Source organism: Coenobita brevimanus, chromosome 8 (assembly GCF_032717465.1).
Source record: "Coenobita brevimanus isolate Jiangsu-jjx chromosome 8, ASM3271746v2, whole genome shotgun sequence".
Classification (NCBI taxonomy): Eukaryota; Metazoa; Arthropoda; class Malacostraca; order Decapoda; family Coenobitidae; genus Coenobita; species Coenobita brevimanus.
In genome coordinates, this window is record NC_136961.1 from 13,980,699 (window position 1) to 13,997,670 (window position 16,972).

Genomic DNA, 16,972 nt, shown 5'->3' on the forward strand with positions numbered 1-16,972 from the left:
TGTAGCCGAGGTATAGGTAATAGTGAGTAGATTTTGTGAAAGATAACCTCAGTTCACTTGTACTTGTTGACGGGAGAAGTTAAAGATGAGTCTGGGGTTGATAGTAGTTTTATTTTCTTCACAAGGGAAAGCTCAAGGTGAACACTGTATTACACAAGAGCGTTTATATGCTAACTAACTTCTTGCAGCCCATCGTGCCTCTCTCTCTCTAGACCCCTCTTCTCGCTCTCTCGTCTCCAGCCTCCTAACTCCTTCTGACTTCTTCTCGCGTCTTTCTCGTATAGGAGAGTTTCTGTCACGTGGATTATACGGTTGTCGAATGTTCTAGAAGCCTCTGTGTGTGTGTGTGTGTGTGTGTGTGTGTGTGTGTGTGTGTGTGTGTGTGTGTGTGTGTGGTAGCTTCTGGTCATACCTTGCTGGCTGGCATTCTTGAGAGAGAATTTTGCCACCACATTTCCTTCAGCCTCTAGCATATGATTTTCATTTAACCTCTAGAATACCTATGTATGTTTTATGGTATTGTACAGTCCTGGAATAAAGCACAAATATTAAGTTGATTTCATTTAAGTTTGACACTATGCAATTAATCATTCAAACAATGAAGCCCTGGGAAGAATTGAGTATATGTATGTTCAATCCATATTATGTGTATAGCTCAGCTAGGCAGTAAAGAAGACTACGGCATTGTGCACAAGACAAGGTGTGGCAGGGCAGCTTTGCACAGTTTGGGACATATCTTGGTGGCAATTTTAAGTAAAGTATTTGAAGGAGCTGTTAGTTTTCGTGTTCACCACTGCCACCAATAATGAAGCAGGCTTAATGGGTAAGCTCAAAGTACGTTGTCAGTTTTCTACTTAACTTTGACTAGATTTAACACAGACGTGCCCTGGCTGGTGCTCGTTGCCCCAGCTTCCAGAAAATGCAGACACAGCAAATTCAGGTAGTGGCTAGACCTGGCGCAGCTAATAAAGTCACGTACATTTCCAGTATCCATGCAAAGTTATACAAGGTTATATATTATCTACATAACACAGTAACATTTACATAAAAGTATGCAAGGTTGACAAATCAAACAATGTCCAGTTAATAAGAAATTATTAGCAACAGTTATGATATTATAATTAACAAAATGACAGAAAATTTACTGATCATGCGAAAGTAGAAAGCATAATGCAGACCGATGCGACAACAAAACGCTCTCAGATAAATTCGAATATTTGTCTGCTTAGTAAAGTGGGACATCCCACGAGCGGCCTAACTCCCCCTCCCCTCTCACAATCATATTTGCTAGGTTATATTTTACAAGCTATGGCAATAATGACAATTTTCCTTAAAAATTTCCTTGAACATATTTTGATTTGTCCCGAGAATTCAAAATTTCAAACGTGTCTAGGCCCCGTTTTCAAACTTATCTATACCAATACGGTAATAATATATATAATATTTTATTTGGGCAATCTTATCGTCAAAGAGTTATTGTAACCCTCATGATAAAAATAATTTGAATTTCGTCGTTAATAATGAAAGCACTGTGACAACCAATCAGCTGTCAGCTTTCAAACGCTTAAGGCTCATCTGTTCTCAGAGCAGATGGGATAGGCTATAGTATCTTTGCATTGACGTAAACAACTTCACCACAAGCTTATCAGAGACGAAGATAGGCCTTCTTTTACCTTAGCAACGAGAAAGAAAAATTCCTTACATTAGCAGCAACGACAACAACGTTGATGTTCACTTTACAACATATAAACATCCCAACTCTTACCTTAGTGACAACAAATACCTCTCTTACTTTTGTGCCTGTTCTTGCAAACCATCTCTGCATCCCTTCCCCCACCTGCGCCTCGTTCAGGTAGTGGCAGGCGGTGTCCACGCAGCGATATCCAGCTTCTGAGTCGGCCTCCACTGCGGCAAACGGCTCTCTTCCATTGATCTTAGACAGGAGATTTATGAAGCTGTTAGTAACATTACCCATCAAGTTTATATCTGGCTGTTTATTTCATGTTGAGGATGATGATGTCTGAACATGCACCTGCGAGCATCCCAGTCCCAGGAGGGGCATCCACTCTCCCGTCCTTAAGGTAACATCCTGAATACAATGGCCTCGGGGAACGAACGGGGAAAAAATAAATAAACTGAGAAGAGTTATCCCTTTCTTTGATGTGGTCCGGCTTATCACAATCACAGTCAACAGTTTTGATGCTGCTGCTGCTCCTACTACCAATATTACTGCTGCTGCTGCTGCTCCTGCTGTAACTACTACTACTTCTAGTAGTAGTAGTAGTAATACTAGTGGCAGTAGTAATAGTAGTAGTAGTAGTAGTAGTAATAATAATAATAATAATAATAATAATAATAACAATAATAATAATAATAATAAAATAATAATAATAATAATAATAATAATATTGCTGCTATTATCACTACAATAATCTTGGGAACTACTTGGCGCAGCTCTATGCATGCAGGATTTTGTGTTGACAATCGAATTTAGAGTCCCCGACGATGAGACAGTTCAGTTGCAGCACCTGTACTCCTCCGCAGTGGGGGACGATGCACGTACCCCATAACTCGCCATGACATTTGCATGGTTTTTTTGTTAGAGAGAGAATGATCTATGTTTAGACGAACTGGAGTTACCTGAGGACAACTGTGTGTTCGGGGAGATTCATGCACAGCCGAGGGAAACACATCACCTGCACCGCACCTATATATCTCTCATCTCATCTCATCTCATCAGCCGTTTGTGTGTCCACTGCAGGACCGGCCTATCCCGACCGAAGTGAGAACGATACAGCCAATGTATCTCTACCAAGTGGCTTAGGCTGTCTAGTAGAGATTGTATGTAGGGTGAGAAGTGTTTATAAGTGTAACTGTAGTGTTGGAGTGGCTTTGGATGTGTGTGTAGTCTGTGAACCAAGTGTAATCAGCCCACGCAAGCTGACTGGGTGCAAGCATAGTTTATAGTAAGCGACACTGGTTCAACCACAGCACCCCTTGTATCTGCCAATGCAGTACGTGGCCTGAAGAATGCTCCCAAAGTTCATTACTCTGGCGCCTCGTTCTTCAGTGTACGAAAACGCACACTTTATCACTGTACCACAGAGGCTCCCACCTATATATATATATATATATATATATATATATATATATATATTGTTACGGTTTGCGCCAGCCCGGGGCCATTACAAAAAGACAACAAGTCAGCCTTAGATGATCGGCCTCCACTGCGTTGCAAAATAACGCAGACCCCGGCACTGACACTCCGCAAACTAGAGAAAAACTGCACAACGGAAGTACTTACTTAAGAACGCAACACTCTGTACTTTGATAATAAAACGGAACAGCCTACCTATAGATCTAGCCTACTATCGTCACTACCGGAAGTAATACCGCCCGAGACAGTCTACAGGAACACCTCCCACTTACTTCCGGTGGTGACGACTTTCTACTTAACCCGTGTCCAAGGGGGAACGCAGTTAATAGCTCACGATGGTTCTCACTAGCCTTGAGCAAAGAGATGGGATTAAATGTGTAGGGGTTAGGGTGTGTGTGTGTATGTACGTGTGTTGGGGAACGTTAACAAAGGCAGCGAGAGGACCACGGTGAGCCAAACTGGCCCTCCAAAGACAACACGGTTACAAAAACAAAATAAAATAACTACTTCCCTCAGTCAGCAACAAAAGAATAAAAATAAACTTAAATGAAAACGCCAGCTCGGCAGAAAAATGACTGGGGAGAGAGAGAGAGTGTACAAGCACCCGATACTAAAGCTGGCTGGGAAGAGACTGGACTACTGCTAGGCTCGTGTTCAGCCAAGCGCGAACGCATGAATCAAATTAATTAATAAGAACTTAAATTCGTGCCCCTCTCTCTCTACAATAAATTGGTACTTCTAATGCAAGCAAAACATTATTAAATATACTTGTAGCTCACACAAGACAATCAAAATAATCAAATGCATACTCGGCATGGTATGAAATAAAATTGCCCTCAGTGGCAGGAACGAAAGAAACGAAAGAACTTGTAACACTCGCTAATGTAAACTCCGCGAATGACACGGATACATACTGCATAATCCCCTAGCCCAGCTGTAACGGCTGCACCCGTGGGAACGGAAATGCGGACAGCGTAACACGCCCTTCCCCAAGGGAAAATTTTGAGCCCTGGATCAAAATTTTCGAATCAAGACCCTGACCCCTCCCTGGATAAACAATCAGCAATTACGTTATCAGTCCCTTTAATATGCCTAACTTCTAAATTGTACTCTTGCAAAAGCAAACTCCAGCGGGTCAAACGCTGGTTCTTAAATTTAAACTTGTTCAAAAACTGCAGGGGATGATGGTCTGAATAAATCTTGATCACAGGGCCAAAAGGGGGCAGGTAGACAGCAAAGTGTTGCAGGGCCAGGATAATCGCTAATAACTCCTGCTCTATGACGGAATAGTTCTTCTGGGCTCTATTAAACTTCTTTGAGAAGTATGATATGGGATGTTCAACCTGGCCCTCATCCGGCTGCATCAACACTGCTCCTACCCCTACTCGGCTAGCATCAACTGCCAGCACAAAAGATTTGTCAAAATCTGGTGCACGCAATATAGGGTGGTGGCACAGCAGAGACTTAACAGTAGTAAAAGCTTGCTCACACTCGGCTGTCCACTGCCACTTCTTATCCTTGCGCAATAAGTCAGTAAGAGGGGCAAGCACTGTGGAGTAATTCCCAATAAATCGTCTGTAATAGCCGATCATGCCCAAAAATCGCTGGAGGGCACGGCGACACTGGGGTGCTGCAAAGTTGGAAATGGCTTCCACCTTAGCCCGAGGTGGAGCCACTTGCCCATGTCCTACAACAAATCCAAGGTACTGGACCTTAGCACGTACGAACTCGCACTTGTCCAAGTTGACTACTAAGCCAGCTTCCTCCAACCGCTTAATGAGCATTTCCACATGATCAAGGTGCTCCTCCCACTTGGTGTCATACACAATGACATCATCGATGTAAACGATACAATTAGGTATGCCATCCACCACATTATTCATAAGCCTCTGGAAAGTGGCTGGAGCATTCTTCAATCCATAAGGCATCACCTGGCACTGATATACTGCACCACTGACAACAAAGCTAGCCACTTGTTTAGCCCGTTCCGTCAGCGGGACCTGCCAGTATCCTTTTACTAAATCAAGTTTGGTGATATAAGTGGCATTTCCCACCTTGTCCACGGAGTCATCGACCCGAGGCAAGGGATAAGCATCGGTCTTAGACAGTGAGTTAACCTTCCGGAAGTCCACACACAACCTAACCTTCCCATCTGGCTTCGGCTGCAAGATAACTGGTGAACTCCACTCACTGAAACTCCTCTTAATCAATCCATGGTCCAACATATACTTGATCTCATTATCGAGAGCTTTCTGTCTGATAGGGTTGATGCGGTAGGGAGCTAATTTTACAGGCTTACTATCCCCAACGTCAATCTCATGAGTAGCCCAAGTTGTCAATCCCGGTGAATCTCCAAAAACTTTCGGATGTTTCCATAATCTGTTGCACAACTCTTCTCGCTTTACTGGATCAAGGTGTCGCAATTTCTCCACCAGAGCTGCATAACCATTGCCCTCCCATAGGTCAGCTGGTAACATCTCACCACGACTAAGCACTTCCTCCTGCTCCTCCAACTCACTACCAATCGTCAAAACTACAGGAGCGCTCTTATCCCTGGTTCCCTCGACGTCCGCTCCAAAGTCACCTTCCAGGGACTGTGGCTGTAACCCTGGTCCACTACTCACATCATCGGCACCAACAGCTCCCTCCACAGCACGTTCCTTTGATGCCACGTCCTCCTTTCCCCGTCCTTCACATCCCAGGTGAGAGACATCAGCAGTCATCCCACAATGAGAATCAACTGGGCGGTAGTATGGCTTCAACATATTAATGTGGCACAACTGAGTACTCTTCCGCCTATCTGGGGTAACAATTAGATAGTCAAGTTCCCCAACTCTCTTCTTCACAATATAAGGACCACTGAATCTAGCCGCCAGAGGTTTTCCTTGCATGGGCAGCAGTGCCAAAACTTCATCTCCTTGCTTAAACTCACGACTTCTGACCTTATCGTAATGAGCCTTCATTTTCGCTTGAGCCCCGATTAGATGGTCACGGGCAAGCTCTAAAGCGCAATGCAGTCTCTCCCGAGTGCGGCAGACATAGTCAAGCATGGATTCCTGGTTGCCAGATTTGTTGTTACTCCAGGCCTCTCGCACCACATCCAAGGGACCACGAACTCTGTGCCTAAACACTAACTCATTGGGTGAAAACCCTAACGACTCAGCTGGTACCTCTCTCACTGCAAACATAACAAAGAGTACCGCTAAGTCCCAATCCTTTCCACTATCATAGCAGAAGGTGCGCAGCATTGTCTTTAAGGTCTGATGATGCCTCTCCAGGGCACCTTGTGACTGCGGATGGTAGGCACTGGACAAAATGTGTTTGATGCCCAACTCTGTCATTGTCTGCTTAAACAAATTAGATGTAAAATTTACTCCACGGTCTGACTGCAACTCCTTGGGCAGGCCAAAATGAGTAAAGAACAGGATAAGTTGCTTGACTACTGACTTCGCCTGCATGCTTCTGATTGGTATAGCCTCTGGGTATCGCGTGGTAACATCCATTATGGTTAACAAATACTTGTTTCCAGCAGAAGTAGGAGGTAAAGGGCCCACGATATCAATGATTACCCGGGTAAACGGAGGTTCAACTGCAGGAATGGGAGTCAAAGGGGCCACAGGAAGAACTTGATTAGGCTTGCCCACTATCTGACACGTGTGACAGCTCTTGATGTACGCAGCAACTTGTCCCGGCATACTTGGCCACCAAAAGTTATACCTTAAGCGCTGCACTGTCTTTCTGTTTCCCAAGTGACCGGCTAAAGGTCCCTCATGTGCTAACTGTATTAACGGCACCCTATACTGCACAGGCACCACCACCTGCACTAACTCACCCACTCCTCCATCCACCGTGGCGCCAGTGGGCGTCCATCGGCGATGTAAAACATTGTCTTTAGTCAGGAACTCCTCCTTACCACACTCCATACTTCTTTCTTCCCCTGCTCGAGCAAACAAGGGCTTTAATGTTACATCCTCCTGTTGCTTCACCCTCAGTTCTGCTGACCCAACACCCGCCAGCTCTACTGAGGACTGAGATAAGGAACTGGTCGGGACACTGGATTGCGAAGGGCGATCAATCTCAGCGCCACCTCTAGTACACTCGACAGGGGCAGGAATGTCAGACTCCACACTAACATCATCACCTCTACCCTCAACAGTGACACTCTGTTCCTCAGGCGCGTTTGACGGTGGTCCTGCATCCCCGCAGTCGACCCCAGCGTCCTGAAATTCTCCTAATTCAGTCGATGGGCTGGGTTCAGTCTCCACACAGACACACTCAGCACCATCTCTAGTGTCCTGAGTGGGAAGTGGGGCGGCACCCATGCACGCATTCCCACTCTCCTCACCCACCACAGCAACACTCTGCTCACTAGGTTCCTCCATTGGTGGCCCTGCCTCATCACAGTCGACCCCAAGAACCTGTGACTTCACCAGTTCTTCCTCCCGGGCTGCAACCTGTGCCATAGATCGTGTAATTGCACAGACCGGGAACATGGCTTCCACTTCTGCATCAACTTCAATACCAATTTCTGGGGCGTCAAAGCACTTCTCTGCCACAACAACTGGTGGGGGAAGAGATGGAAATACTTTCTCCCCAGCCAGGTCGTTCCCCAGCAGAAAATCAACCCCTTTACTGGCATTACATCAGTAACAGCTACTTGAGCTGCAGCCTGAACAATGGGGCAATCGAGTTCCACATGAACATAATCATAGTATTCATCTGCGTTCATGCCTCTACACAGCACATACTTCCCTGAGTTTACAGGCCCTCCAGTCACGTTTCTGCACACAGACTGTTGTGCACAGGTATCACGAACCACAGTAACTGGATAACTGATCCCATAAATTTTCACTGTGCCGTGACACATAAAAGGTTTACACCAGTCTAGGGACGATTTCTGAGGCAGTTCATCCGGAGGTGGCGTAGCATGTTGGGCAACTTTTTCAGCCTGAGCTGGCAGCGAGCACAGCCGGCTGCACTCCAGCTTTCCACAGACTTCTCCCTCACCGTTACCACTCTCCCAACTCCTCTCGTTCACCTGACTCGAACCTATAACTAGTGCCACTGGTTTGGCATTTTGGGAGGCCTTCCACTTAGGGCAGTTAGGCTTGATGTGCCCACTCTGTTTGCAAAAGTAACAAACTAGCTTCGAACTGGATACAGGGCTCTTTCTCCCTGAATTCTTTTTCTCCTCTGTACTTCCCTTGGACTGATTCACGGGAGATTTATCCCAGGCAGGGCCACTCACAGTCCTCTCCCTGGAATACTGAAAATTAGCATACTTGACCCCCATACTCGGCAAGGCAAACACCCGGTCATCAGCCCACGTCGCTGCTTCCTTCAAGGTCTTAAATCTCTTCTCCCTAATTTTAACACCAATTTCTTTGTCAGCCATGTTGGTAAAATGTTCCATCAAAAGCAGTTCACGCACCTCGTTATACGAAGTGGCGCTCTCACTCAGCAACCACTCGTCTAACCTCTCCTCCAGATACCTAGCGTAGGCCATATAGGTGTCAGCAGGCCTTTTCCGAGCACCACGGAACAACAACCGATAAGCCTCTGGTCTAAGTTCATATGCCTTCAGGATGGCTGTTTTAAATTCATCATAATCATCTACATCCTCAGGGCTCAACCTATTATACACTTCCAAGGCTTTTCCCTTCAGCACATTAGATACCAACCCCACCCAGCGCTGCCTTGGCCACTCAAACTCCCTAGCCTTCTTCTCAAACCTGACAAACCATTCTGTCACTTTCAACTCATCAAATGCTGGCACTAATTTTAGACTCCTTGAGAACCAGCTCTCCCTATCCTCTGCACGGCCTGAGGTTTGGGTATAAGTAGGTCTATTAGCAGTCACCTCCAAGCGAGTCTTCTCCAGCTCAAATCGCATTTGTTCACGCTGCAACTCCATCTCCCTCTCTTCTTTTGCACGCTGCATTTCCATCTCCAACTTTTTCAACTCCAACTGCAACTGAGCCTCCGGTGACAAGGCTCCAGGGTATATGGGAGTGGAATGAACAACTCCAGGGAAAGCACTAGACATACCTGGGGGAACTGCTCTAAACTGGCTCGGCGGCATCATAGATGGTAATAGTGGGGTAGCGAAACGAGGCATTTCAGCACCATAGTCAAACTCAGGGCTCACACGGGGAGTACCTTTGCTATGTGCCTCTCGTGGTTCCATATCCACAGGTGACTCAGCACGTACGCGATCTGGTGTAGACACGCGTGACTCCATGGCGACAAATCAATGGCAGTACTAAATAATGAAATACTAATGCCGACTGAGAAACTACAAAACACATCAACTTCACCTCAAAGCACAGAGAACGCCAAGGTAACGATATCCTAGCAAGAAGAAGGCACTGTTAGGATATCCTGATGCGAGGTCGCCACTGTTACGGTTTGCGCCAGCCCGGGGCCATTACAAAAAGACAACAAGTCAGCCTTAGATGATCGGCCTCCACTGCGTTGCAAAATAACGCAGACCCCGGCACTGACACTCCGCAAACTAGAGAAAAACTGCACAACGGAAGTACTTACTTAAGAACGCAACACTCTGTACTTTGATAATAAAACGGAACAGCCTACCTATAGATCTAGCCTACTATCGTCACTACCGGAAGTAATACCGCCCGAGACAGTCTACAGGAACACCTCCCACTTACTTCCGGTGGTGACGACTTTCTACTTAACCCGTGTCCAAGGGGGAACGCAGTTAATAGCTCACGATGGTTCTCACTAGCCTTGAGCAAAGAGATGGGATTAACTGTGTAGGGGTTAGGGGTGTGTGTGTGTATGTACGTGTGTTGGGGAACGTTAACAAAGGCAGCGAGAGGACCACGGTGAGCCAAACTGGCCCTCCAAAGACAACACGGTTACAAAAACAAAATAAAATAACTACTTCCCTCAGTCAGCAACAAAAGAATAAAAATAAACTTAAATGAAAACGCCAGCTCGGCAGAAAAATGACTGGGGAGAGAGAGTGTACAAGCACCCGATACTAAAGCTGGCTGGGAAGAGACTGGACTACTGCTAGGCTCGTGTTCAGCCAAGCGCGAACGCATGAATCAAATTAATTAATAAGAACTTAAATTCGTGCCCCTCTCTCTCTACAATAAATTGGTACTTCTAATGCAAGCAAAACATTATTAAATATACTTGTAGCTCACACAAGACAATCAAAATAATCAAATGCATACTCGGCATGGTATGGAATAAAATTGCCCTCAGTGGCAGGAACGAAAGAAACGAAAGAACTTGTAACACTCGCTAATGTAAACTCCGCGAATGACACGGATACATACTGCATAATCCCCTAGCCCAGCTGTAACGGCTGCACCCGTGGGAACGGAAATGCGGACAGCGTAACTATATATATATAAATATATATATATATATATATATATATATATATATATATATATATATATATATATATATATATATATATATATATATATATAATGCAAGAAAGACGGAACCACAGGCCAGGAGCCCGCAAAACAAAAACAATACAAAACAATACAAAAGTGAGCCAAAGTCAAGATCCGTTTATTTCGAGATGCCTGGACACACTGCGTTTGAAAGACTGGAGATCATAGGAAGTAGGATATACAGACAGAGAGAGACAGTTCCAGAGTTGACCTGCTGCATAAATGAAGGACTGGGAGTAACGGTTAACTCTTGCTTTAGACAGCTGGACGGAAAAGGGATGAGAGTTTGTTGCAACAGCTGACAGGCACTGCAGGGTAACCAAATCCTAAACCACGAATACCGCTTAACTTGCTCGTAAAAACTTTAGATTGTCTCGAAAAACAATAATATCCAGAATCCTACAGAAAAAATAGAAAATCTCTAGAATATGTGTCAAACTATGAAAATCTGTATAATCCCGCTAGATTTCTTGTCGCTAAACATTAAAAATTACCCCTAAATGGAAGTGACTATTTCGGGATCTAGCAGAAATACGCTAAATAGGCAACTATAAGTAATAATGACTGCTTGGAGTTGCCAAATCGAAAGGCGCTTAAATTACGCTAATCGTTCAGAGGTCCATGAAGAGACAGAAAAAAAGTCCAGATCTCCAGTATATTTAGAATATTAATAGTATTCCTAAATTTCGCACGTCGCTTGAAATGAATATGTTGCTAAAAGGAGGAAGGAAAAAAAGGAATAATGAAGACCCAGCACCAAATTACAATTGGCTACATGGCATTAAAACTCGTGTTGAAGTGGTTTTGACAATGACACGGCATTGGTGTTAAAGCACAGGCAGGAAGGGTCAGTGTCAGTGGGAGGTCCTTAAACTATCCATGCCATGAAACTAAATGTCTTACTTGATAAGAGTAAAGGGGGGGGGAGGAAAAGGACAGGAAGAAACACAGAAATATCAAGAAGAGGGGTAGGGCATGTGGGAAGAACAGCTCAGTAAGGAGAAAAAGATTGGAGACTAGAACGCCCCTTTTAGTCGCCTCTAATGACAAGCATGGATAATGAGGACGTAGGCTATTCTTTCCCCTCTCTCCCCAGGGGGGTTGCTAAAAGAAAATGAACATTCCTAAGGTCAGCAAAATCGCTAAGATGGCAACACCCTCACTACGGCTAATAATTTTATATTGCTATGACACAGCCGTTCTTGTCGTGACGTAAGTGTACGTCAAAGCAAGGCCATGTGTTGGCTGGCTGGTGGATCTCTCACACCTCAGGGCCAGGGATGAGATACGCAAACATTATGATCCATTACTTACCTGTGGTCGACGGGTGTGCCCGGCCACAATGACCAGTTTTAACCAACAGCAACGGATAACGAATTTGGTAGGATTAGGAGAGATTTTCACAGCTGCAGGAGGGTCAGAAATATCCCTCATTAACCCCTTCATAGAAGACTCTCCCCTTAGATGAAAATAATCGTCTGTTGGCAACAAGAATGAAGAGTAAATCACGTCATCGCACAGAACGGGTTAAAAGAAAATCGTCTGGCGGTGCAAAAAATACTCTCTCTCTCTCTCTCTCTCTCTCTCATTATTAAAATCGTCTGGTACTATGGAAAAAATAAAACTATAATGAAGTTTTTTTTTTTTTTATTCTGCAGTTTAGGTCCCTCTAATTCATGTGAGGCACTCTAACACCTCTTCCTTAGCGATTTATTTTGGATATTACACCTCAACATTTTATTGTGTGCTACTTGCTCGTCTTAATATCGACATAGTCTCCTTCGGCGACACGCAAGAAGACAGAAAAGTGTAATGTTCAAAACAAATGGCAATGAAGAGGTTTTACGTAACCCACTCAGAAATGCACCCTATTATATTCCACCTCATTACATCTGTGGGCTGCGGGAGAGGGACGCCTTCACGTGGTGGCTCCAATATAACCGGGAGGGGGAGCTGCCTGCTATAGATATACTGTACGTCCCCCACCTCCCTCATTAGTCCCCGAAAAAAGGATGGCGGATTGCAGGAACACTCAAATTCAGCCTGCAGTCCACCGGGTTCATGTCCAGGTATGCATTGGGTAACAACAACAACAACAACAACAACTTGAGTTTCTTTTTCCAACAGCTTCTAGTCTCCTAGTCTTTATTGTGTGTGTGGGTGTGGGTGTGGGTGTGGGTGTGTGCGCGCGCGCGCGCCCAAGCCACGTTAGTAAGGATACTCTGGGTGGTCACTTACCCTGTAAATAAAAAGACAATCAGAATATATATATATATATATATATATATATATATATATATATATATATATATATATATATATATCATCATCAGCCTAACACTTATTTTCACTTTAAGATGCAAAATGTAGAAAGATAAGAGAAGAGGAAACCAGGAGGGTAGGCAAGTGAGAGGTGGGTATGGATAGACAGGCAGGCAGGTGGGGAGGGAGCGATGTCGATAAGGGACGAAGAAGAAAAAAATAGACTGAAAGGTAGGTAAGGTAAATGAGAGATAGGTAGACAAGTAGGAAGGTAGGTAGGGACGAAAAGAGAAGGAATGGTGGATATAAAAATAAACGAAAAAATAGGGTAAATATACAGAGAGAGAGAGACAGAGAAATGGAGAAAAGAATTCCCCGAGCTAGGCAACTAAGGCCATATAGCCCCGCTGGGGTTACAAGAGGACGCTACCTCTCCCGGCAACGGTAGCCCGGGCGAGGCTCGAACTTGCGACCTCCCGATCACAAGCTCAGCGCGCTACCACTGTGCTAGCGCGCCCCCCACAGAGAGAGAGAGAGAGAGAGAGAAGCGGGACAGTAGACATAACAACAAACCATTTGAAAAATGATGAGAAGTACGTTCCGAATCTTCGTCCTGCCTCGCCTTTGTCTCTACTCTTCAGCGCCTCCATCTCCGTCTCCGTCAGTTTGAACCCCCATATCTGAAGAAACAGGGTGGGAGCCATATTGTCCTTCTTAGTAGTAGTGTTACTGTGCTCCTTTCACTCTAACTTGGCCTAAAATTGACATCTCTCGCGTCTCTATATCGACCCATCAGTGCATCCATCTCCTCTCTGTTAGCTTGAATCACAACTATAATTATCTTTAAAAAATTAGTATTGGGATCATTTTGGTATTTTCATTTAACCTGGGACTAAAATGGACCTCTCTCCACCTTGAATGTTGAGTTGTAGCAATAGATTAACACTTCATTATGGCGCTAGTCACGAAAAAGTGCATTAGCTACTTGAAACCTCCAAATGCCCAGGTGGAAATTTTTTTTAAATGCATTCTTTTGGTTATTCTTTGTAACCTGAAGGATATTTTCTTGTTGCAACTTAATTCCCGTATCTCAGTGGCAGAACTATGGCTCAGCATCTGTTTCATCTATCCATCCCATCACGACGGCTCAACATCGTTTCTGTCTCTCTATATCGAAACGTCCGAATCCCGTAAGGGGTGGCCACAAACAAATCACCTCCATGTCTCCCTGTCCCCTGCCATTTTGCTCCCATCTATCCATCTTAACACTACGACTTAATATCTTTTCCATCTATCCTTGTTATTACTCACATCAAAATTCTGTGCTATGCGTGTTGGGTTGACGGATTTAGGGATGGTGGCGATGTTCTGCTGGACAAGAAAGCGAAGCAGGACCTGAGCCGGTGTGACGGAGTGATTCTCGGCCACCAGGCGAGCCACAGGGTCCTCCAGCACCCACCCACACCCTCCGTCACCGTCACAGGGGGAGCTGACTGACTTACCTGCAGTGCTGTTCGGGAGAAAGATGAAGAATTCAGGTGGCCTTGTTTTGACGGCAAGGAGGGTATAATTATTGTACATTTTATTTATTTATTCATTTATTATTGTATTTCTTTTTGTATTAGGCCATGACCTCCACTCTTTTTAAATTATTTGTGTCCAGATATCTTGAACAGTGACGCATTTTGAACTCGGCTTCCTAATTCATTGCATTTGATTGAGCTTAAAATGGATGTTTTTGCTGGTTTTGTCTGAGAATTTTTCTATTTTACACGAAAAAAGCAAAGGTCAAACTAAAATTACTGCTCAGGAAAAATGAAATAAAATTCGCATGTAATGGGATGTATAAAAGCCCACGAAACCCATAGTCACATGGGCCATAGCCATGAGAAGAAGTTAGTTGTCCAAAAAAATAAAAATCTCCATGCTTCTCATACTCTCGTTGCCTGCTGTAAACTGATATCCCATAGAAATAGTTCCATTGCCTCAGCCAACAGAGAAGTGTCGCCAAACTTATCCTTACACCTTTATCTATGTCGCCATAAAGTCCTACGTTGCCGACTCCTTTTGTGCAGGACCCTGGATCGAATTCCGGCTAGGACACTGATTAATTTGTGAAGCTTCCTTTCGCCTTCATACTGATACATTCACTGAGAGAGAGAGAGAGAGAGAGAGAGAGAGAGAGGTTGGGGGTACTCACTTAAACCTGCCAGGGGAGGCGAAGGGGGCGTAGGCGGTGATGACAATGTTCTGCTCACGACAATACTCCTGTACTTGAGGCTGCTGGAGGTACAAGTTCAGCTCAACCTGTAGATACACACAGGTAAGTACACACACAAACACACACACAAACACACACACACACACACACACACACACACCGCTCGCTGGTGCAGTGGTAACGCTCTCGCTTGCCAACTGGTGGACGGGAGTTCGCGCCTAGCTCAGGTTGTGAAAAGTTTCACTGACGAAGTGGGTGGTTACTGTCCCCCTTGAGCAAGGGGACGGGTGTGTGCGTGTGTGAAGGTCACAGCCTTGCCCTTAGATCGGACTATATGAGCTCTCAGCTCCCTTCCGGAAGGGTAAAAGCTGACGATCACGACCATCAAAGTGATCCTGACCGACCCGGTGAATTACACACACATGGACGTAATTCAGCTAATGAAACCCATTGCAATTCCTATAGTGCACTCAGTCCAAATAGTAAAGATCCCAAACATCTTTCAGCTCAGTTGGTGACCAAGTATAGTCACACTCAAGGGTAGACCACTAGTAACCAAGGAGACTCATGCCTGCCTCGTAACAAAGGGTCCTGGAACATCATGCAAATACAACTCATCCGTACCTCATTCCTAACTTACTGATTTTCCATGCAGGTGTGATAGTGACCCAGTTCTTTCAGATGTAAACAAACAGACTATAGTGAGTGTAATGGCCCTCTCCTCGGTGTCTAGGATTGTAACATCACCTGCAGCACCGCTGGCAGGATAGTGGCGTTGGCTATGACCTTCCTCATTTGTTTGATGTTGAAGTTGGACACACCGATGTTCTTGGCCAAACCCGCCTTCGCCACCTTCTCCATCTCCTGCAGGTGATTAGAGGACATCATCATCATCATCATCATCATCATCATCATCATTTTCATTTCCGGCGTCGTTATCATTTTTCATCGTTTATCATTATCATCGTTCTTCATCATTATCCTCACCGCCATCGTCATTCATCATATAGTTATTATCCATCATTCATTCATCATCCATTCATTATTCATCCATCATCATCATCATCATCATCTTCATTGTCAGTGTCAATCATCATATATATTTGCTATCCATCATTCAGTCATCATTCATTCATAATAATGATGATGATGATCATCATCATCATCCCAACACCCCTTCCCCCTCCCCCCCAAAGATGGAGTGAGGTACGGTCCTGAAGGCAAGGGAATATTGAGTCGCGTGAAAATGAATCGTCCAGGAAGATGCGTTACGGAATCTTACGCTTCAATATCCTCTTGCATTTTCCTGATGCAAAGTATACCGATGTAATGAACAAACAAGACAATGAAGATATAAATTGCAAAAGAAGAAATAAGGGGCTGTCACCAACCTTCCACACACTGATGATGTCCGTAGCGTAGTCCATGCATGGGCGTCCTTTGTCGTCACGGGGGAATATGTCTGTGTCGCTTTCAGCCTGAGAGAGAGAGAGAGAGAGAGAGAGAGAGAGAGAATTATACTCTTTTTTTCTTTGGTACCTGAAAAACATGATAATTATATAGCTACGATAATCGAATAGTTATTACAACTGATAATACTTAAACACACAATGTTGTTCTACCCGCAGAGTATGCTGTTCACCTCATGAGAGGCTTCTTGTGATACAAAAAGAAAAAAATCTAAATCCCTTTTATTTGGCTGCCTGTAATTAGAACCTGAGCTTCGGTAATAGGAAAACTGAATGTGTTTTATTTGCCTGAGTATGCACTCCCGCACTCGTGTTATAAAATATCTTTCCATATTTTTTTTTTATAGATCTCATTCATGTATCCAGTAGTATTCTATGCAAAAATTACACCGATTTTCTTTTTCTTTAGATTCTTTAAGTAGCA

The 16,972-nt window shown here is 44.5% G+C and overlaps 1 protein-coding gene across 1 annotated transcript in view; it reads right to left on the reverse strand.

The window, feature by feature from the left end:
- The window catches only part of LOC145406674 (aldo-keto reductase family 1 member B1-like), a 54,923-nt gene that overhangs the window by 13,284 nt on the left and 24,667 nt on the right, over window positions 1-16,972 (reverse strand). Inside the window, exons 4-9 of the mRNA XM_080277771.1 lie at window positions 16,471-16,557; window positions 15,827-15,943; window positions 15,059-15,165; window positions 14,170-14,347; window positions 13,432-13,538; window positions 1,815-1,955 (exon numbers count right to left, since the gene is read on the reverse strand). Coding sequence (XP_080133897.1) covers window positions 1,815-1,955; window positions 13,432-13,538; window positions 14,170-14,347; window positions 15,059-15,165; window positions 15,827-15,943; window positions 16,471-16,557 — 737 coding nt within the window. The remainder of the gene's footprint in view (window positions 1-1,814; window positions 1,956-13,431; window positions 13,539-14,169; window positions 14,348-15,058; window positions 15,166-15,826; window positions 15,944-16,470; window positions 16,558-16,972) is intronic.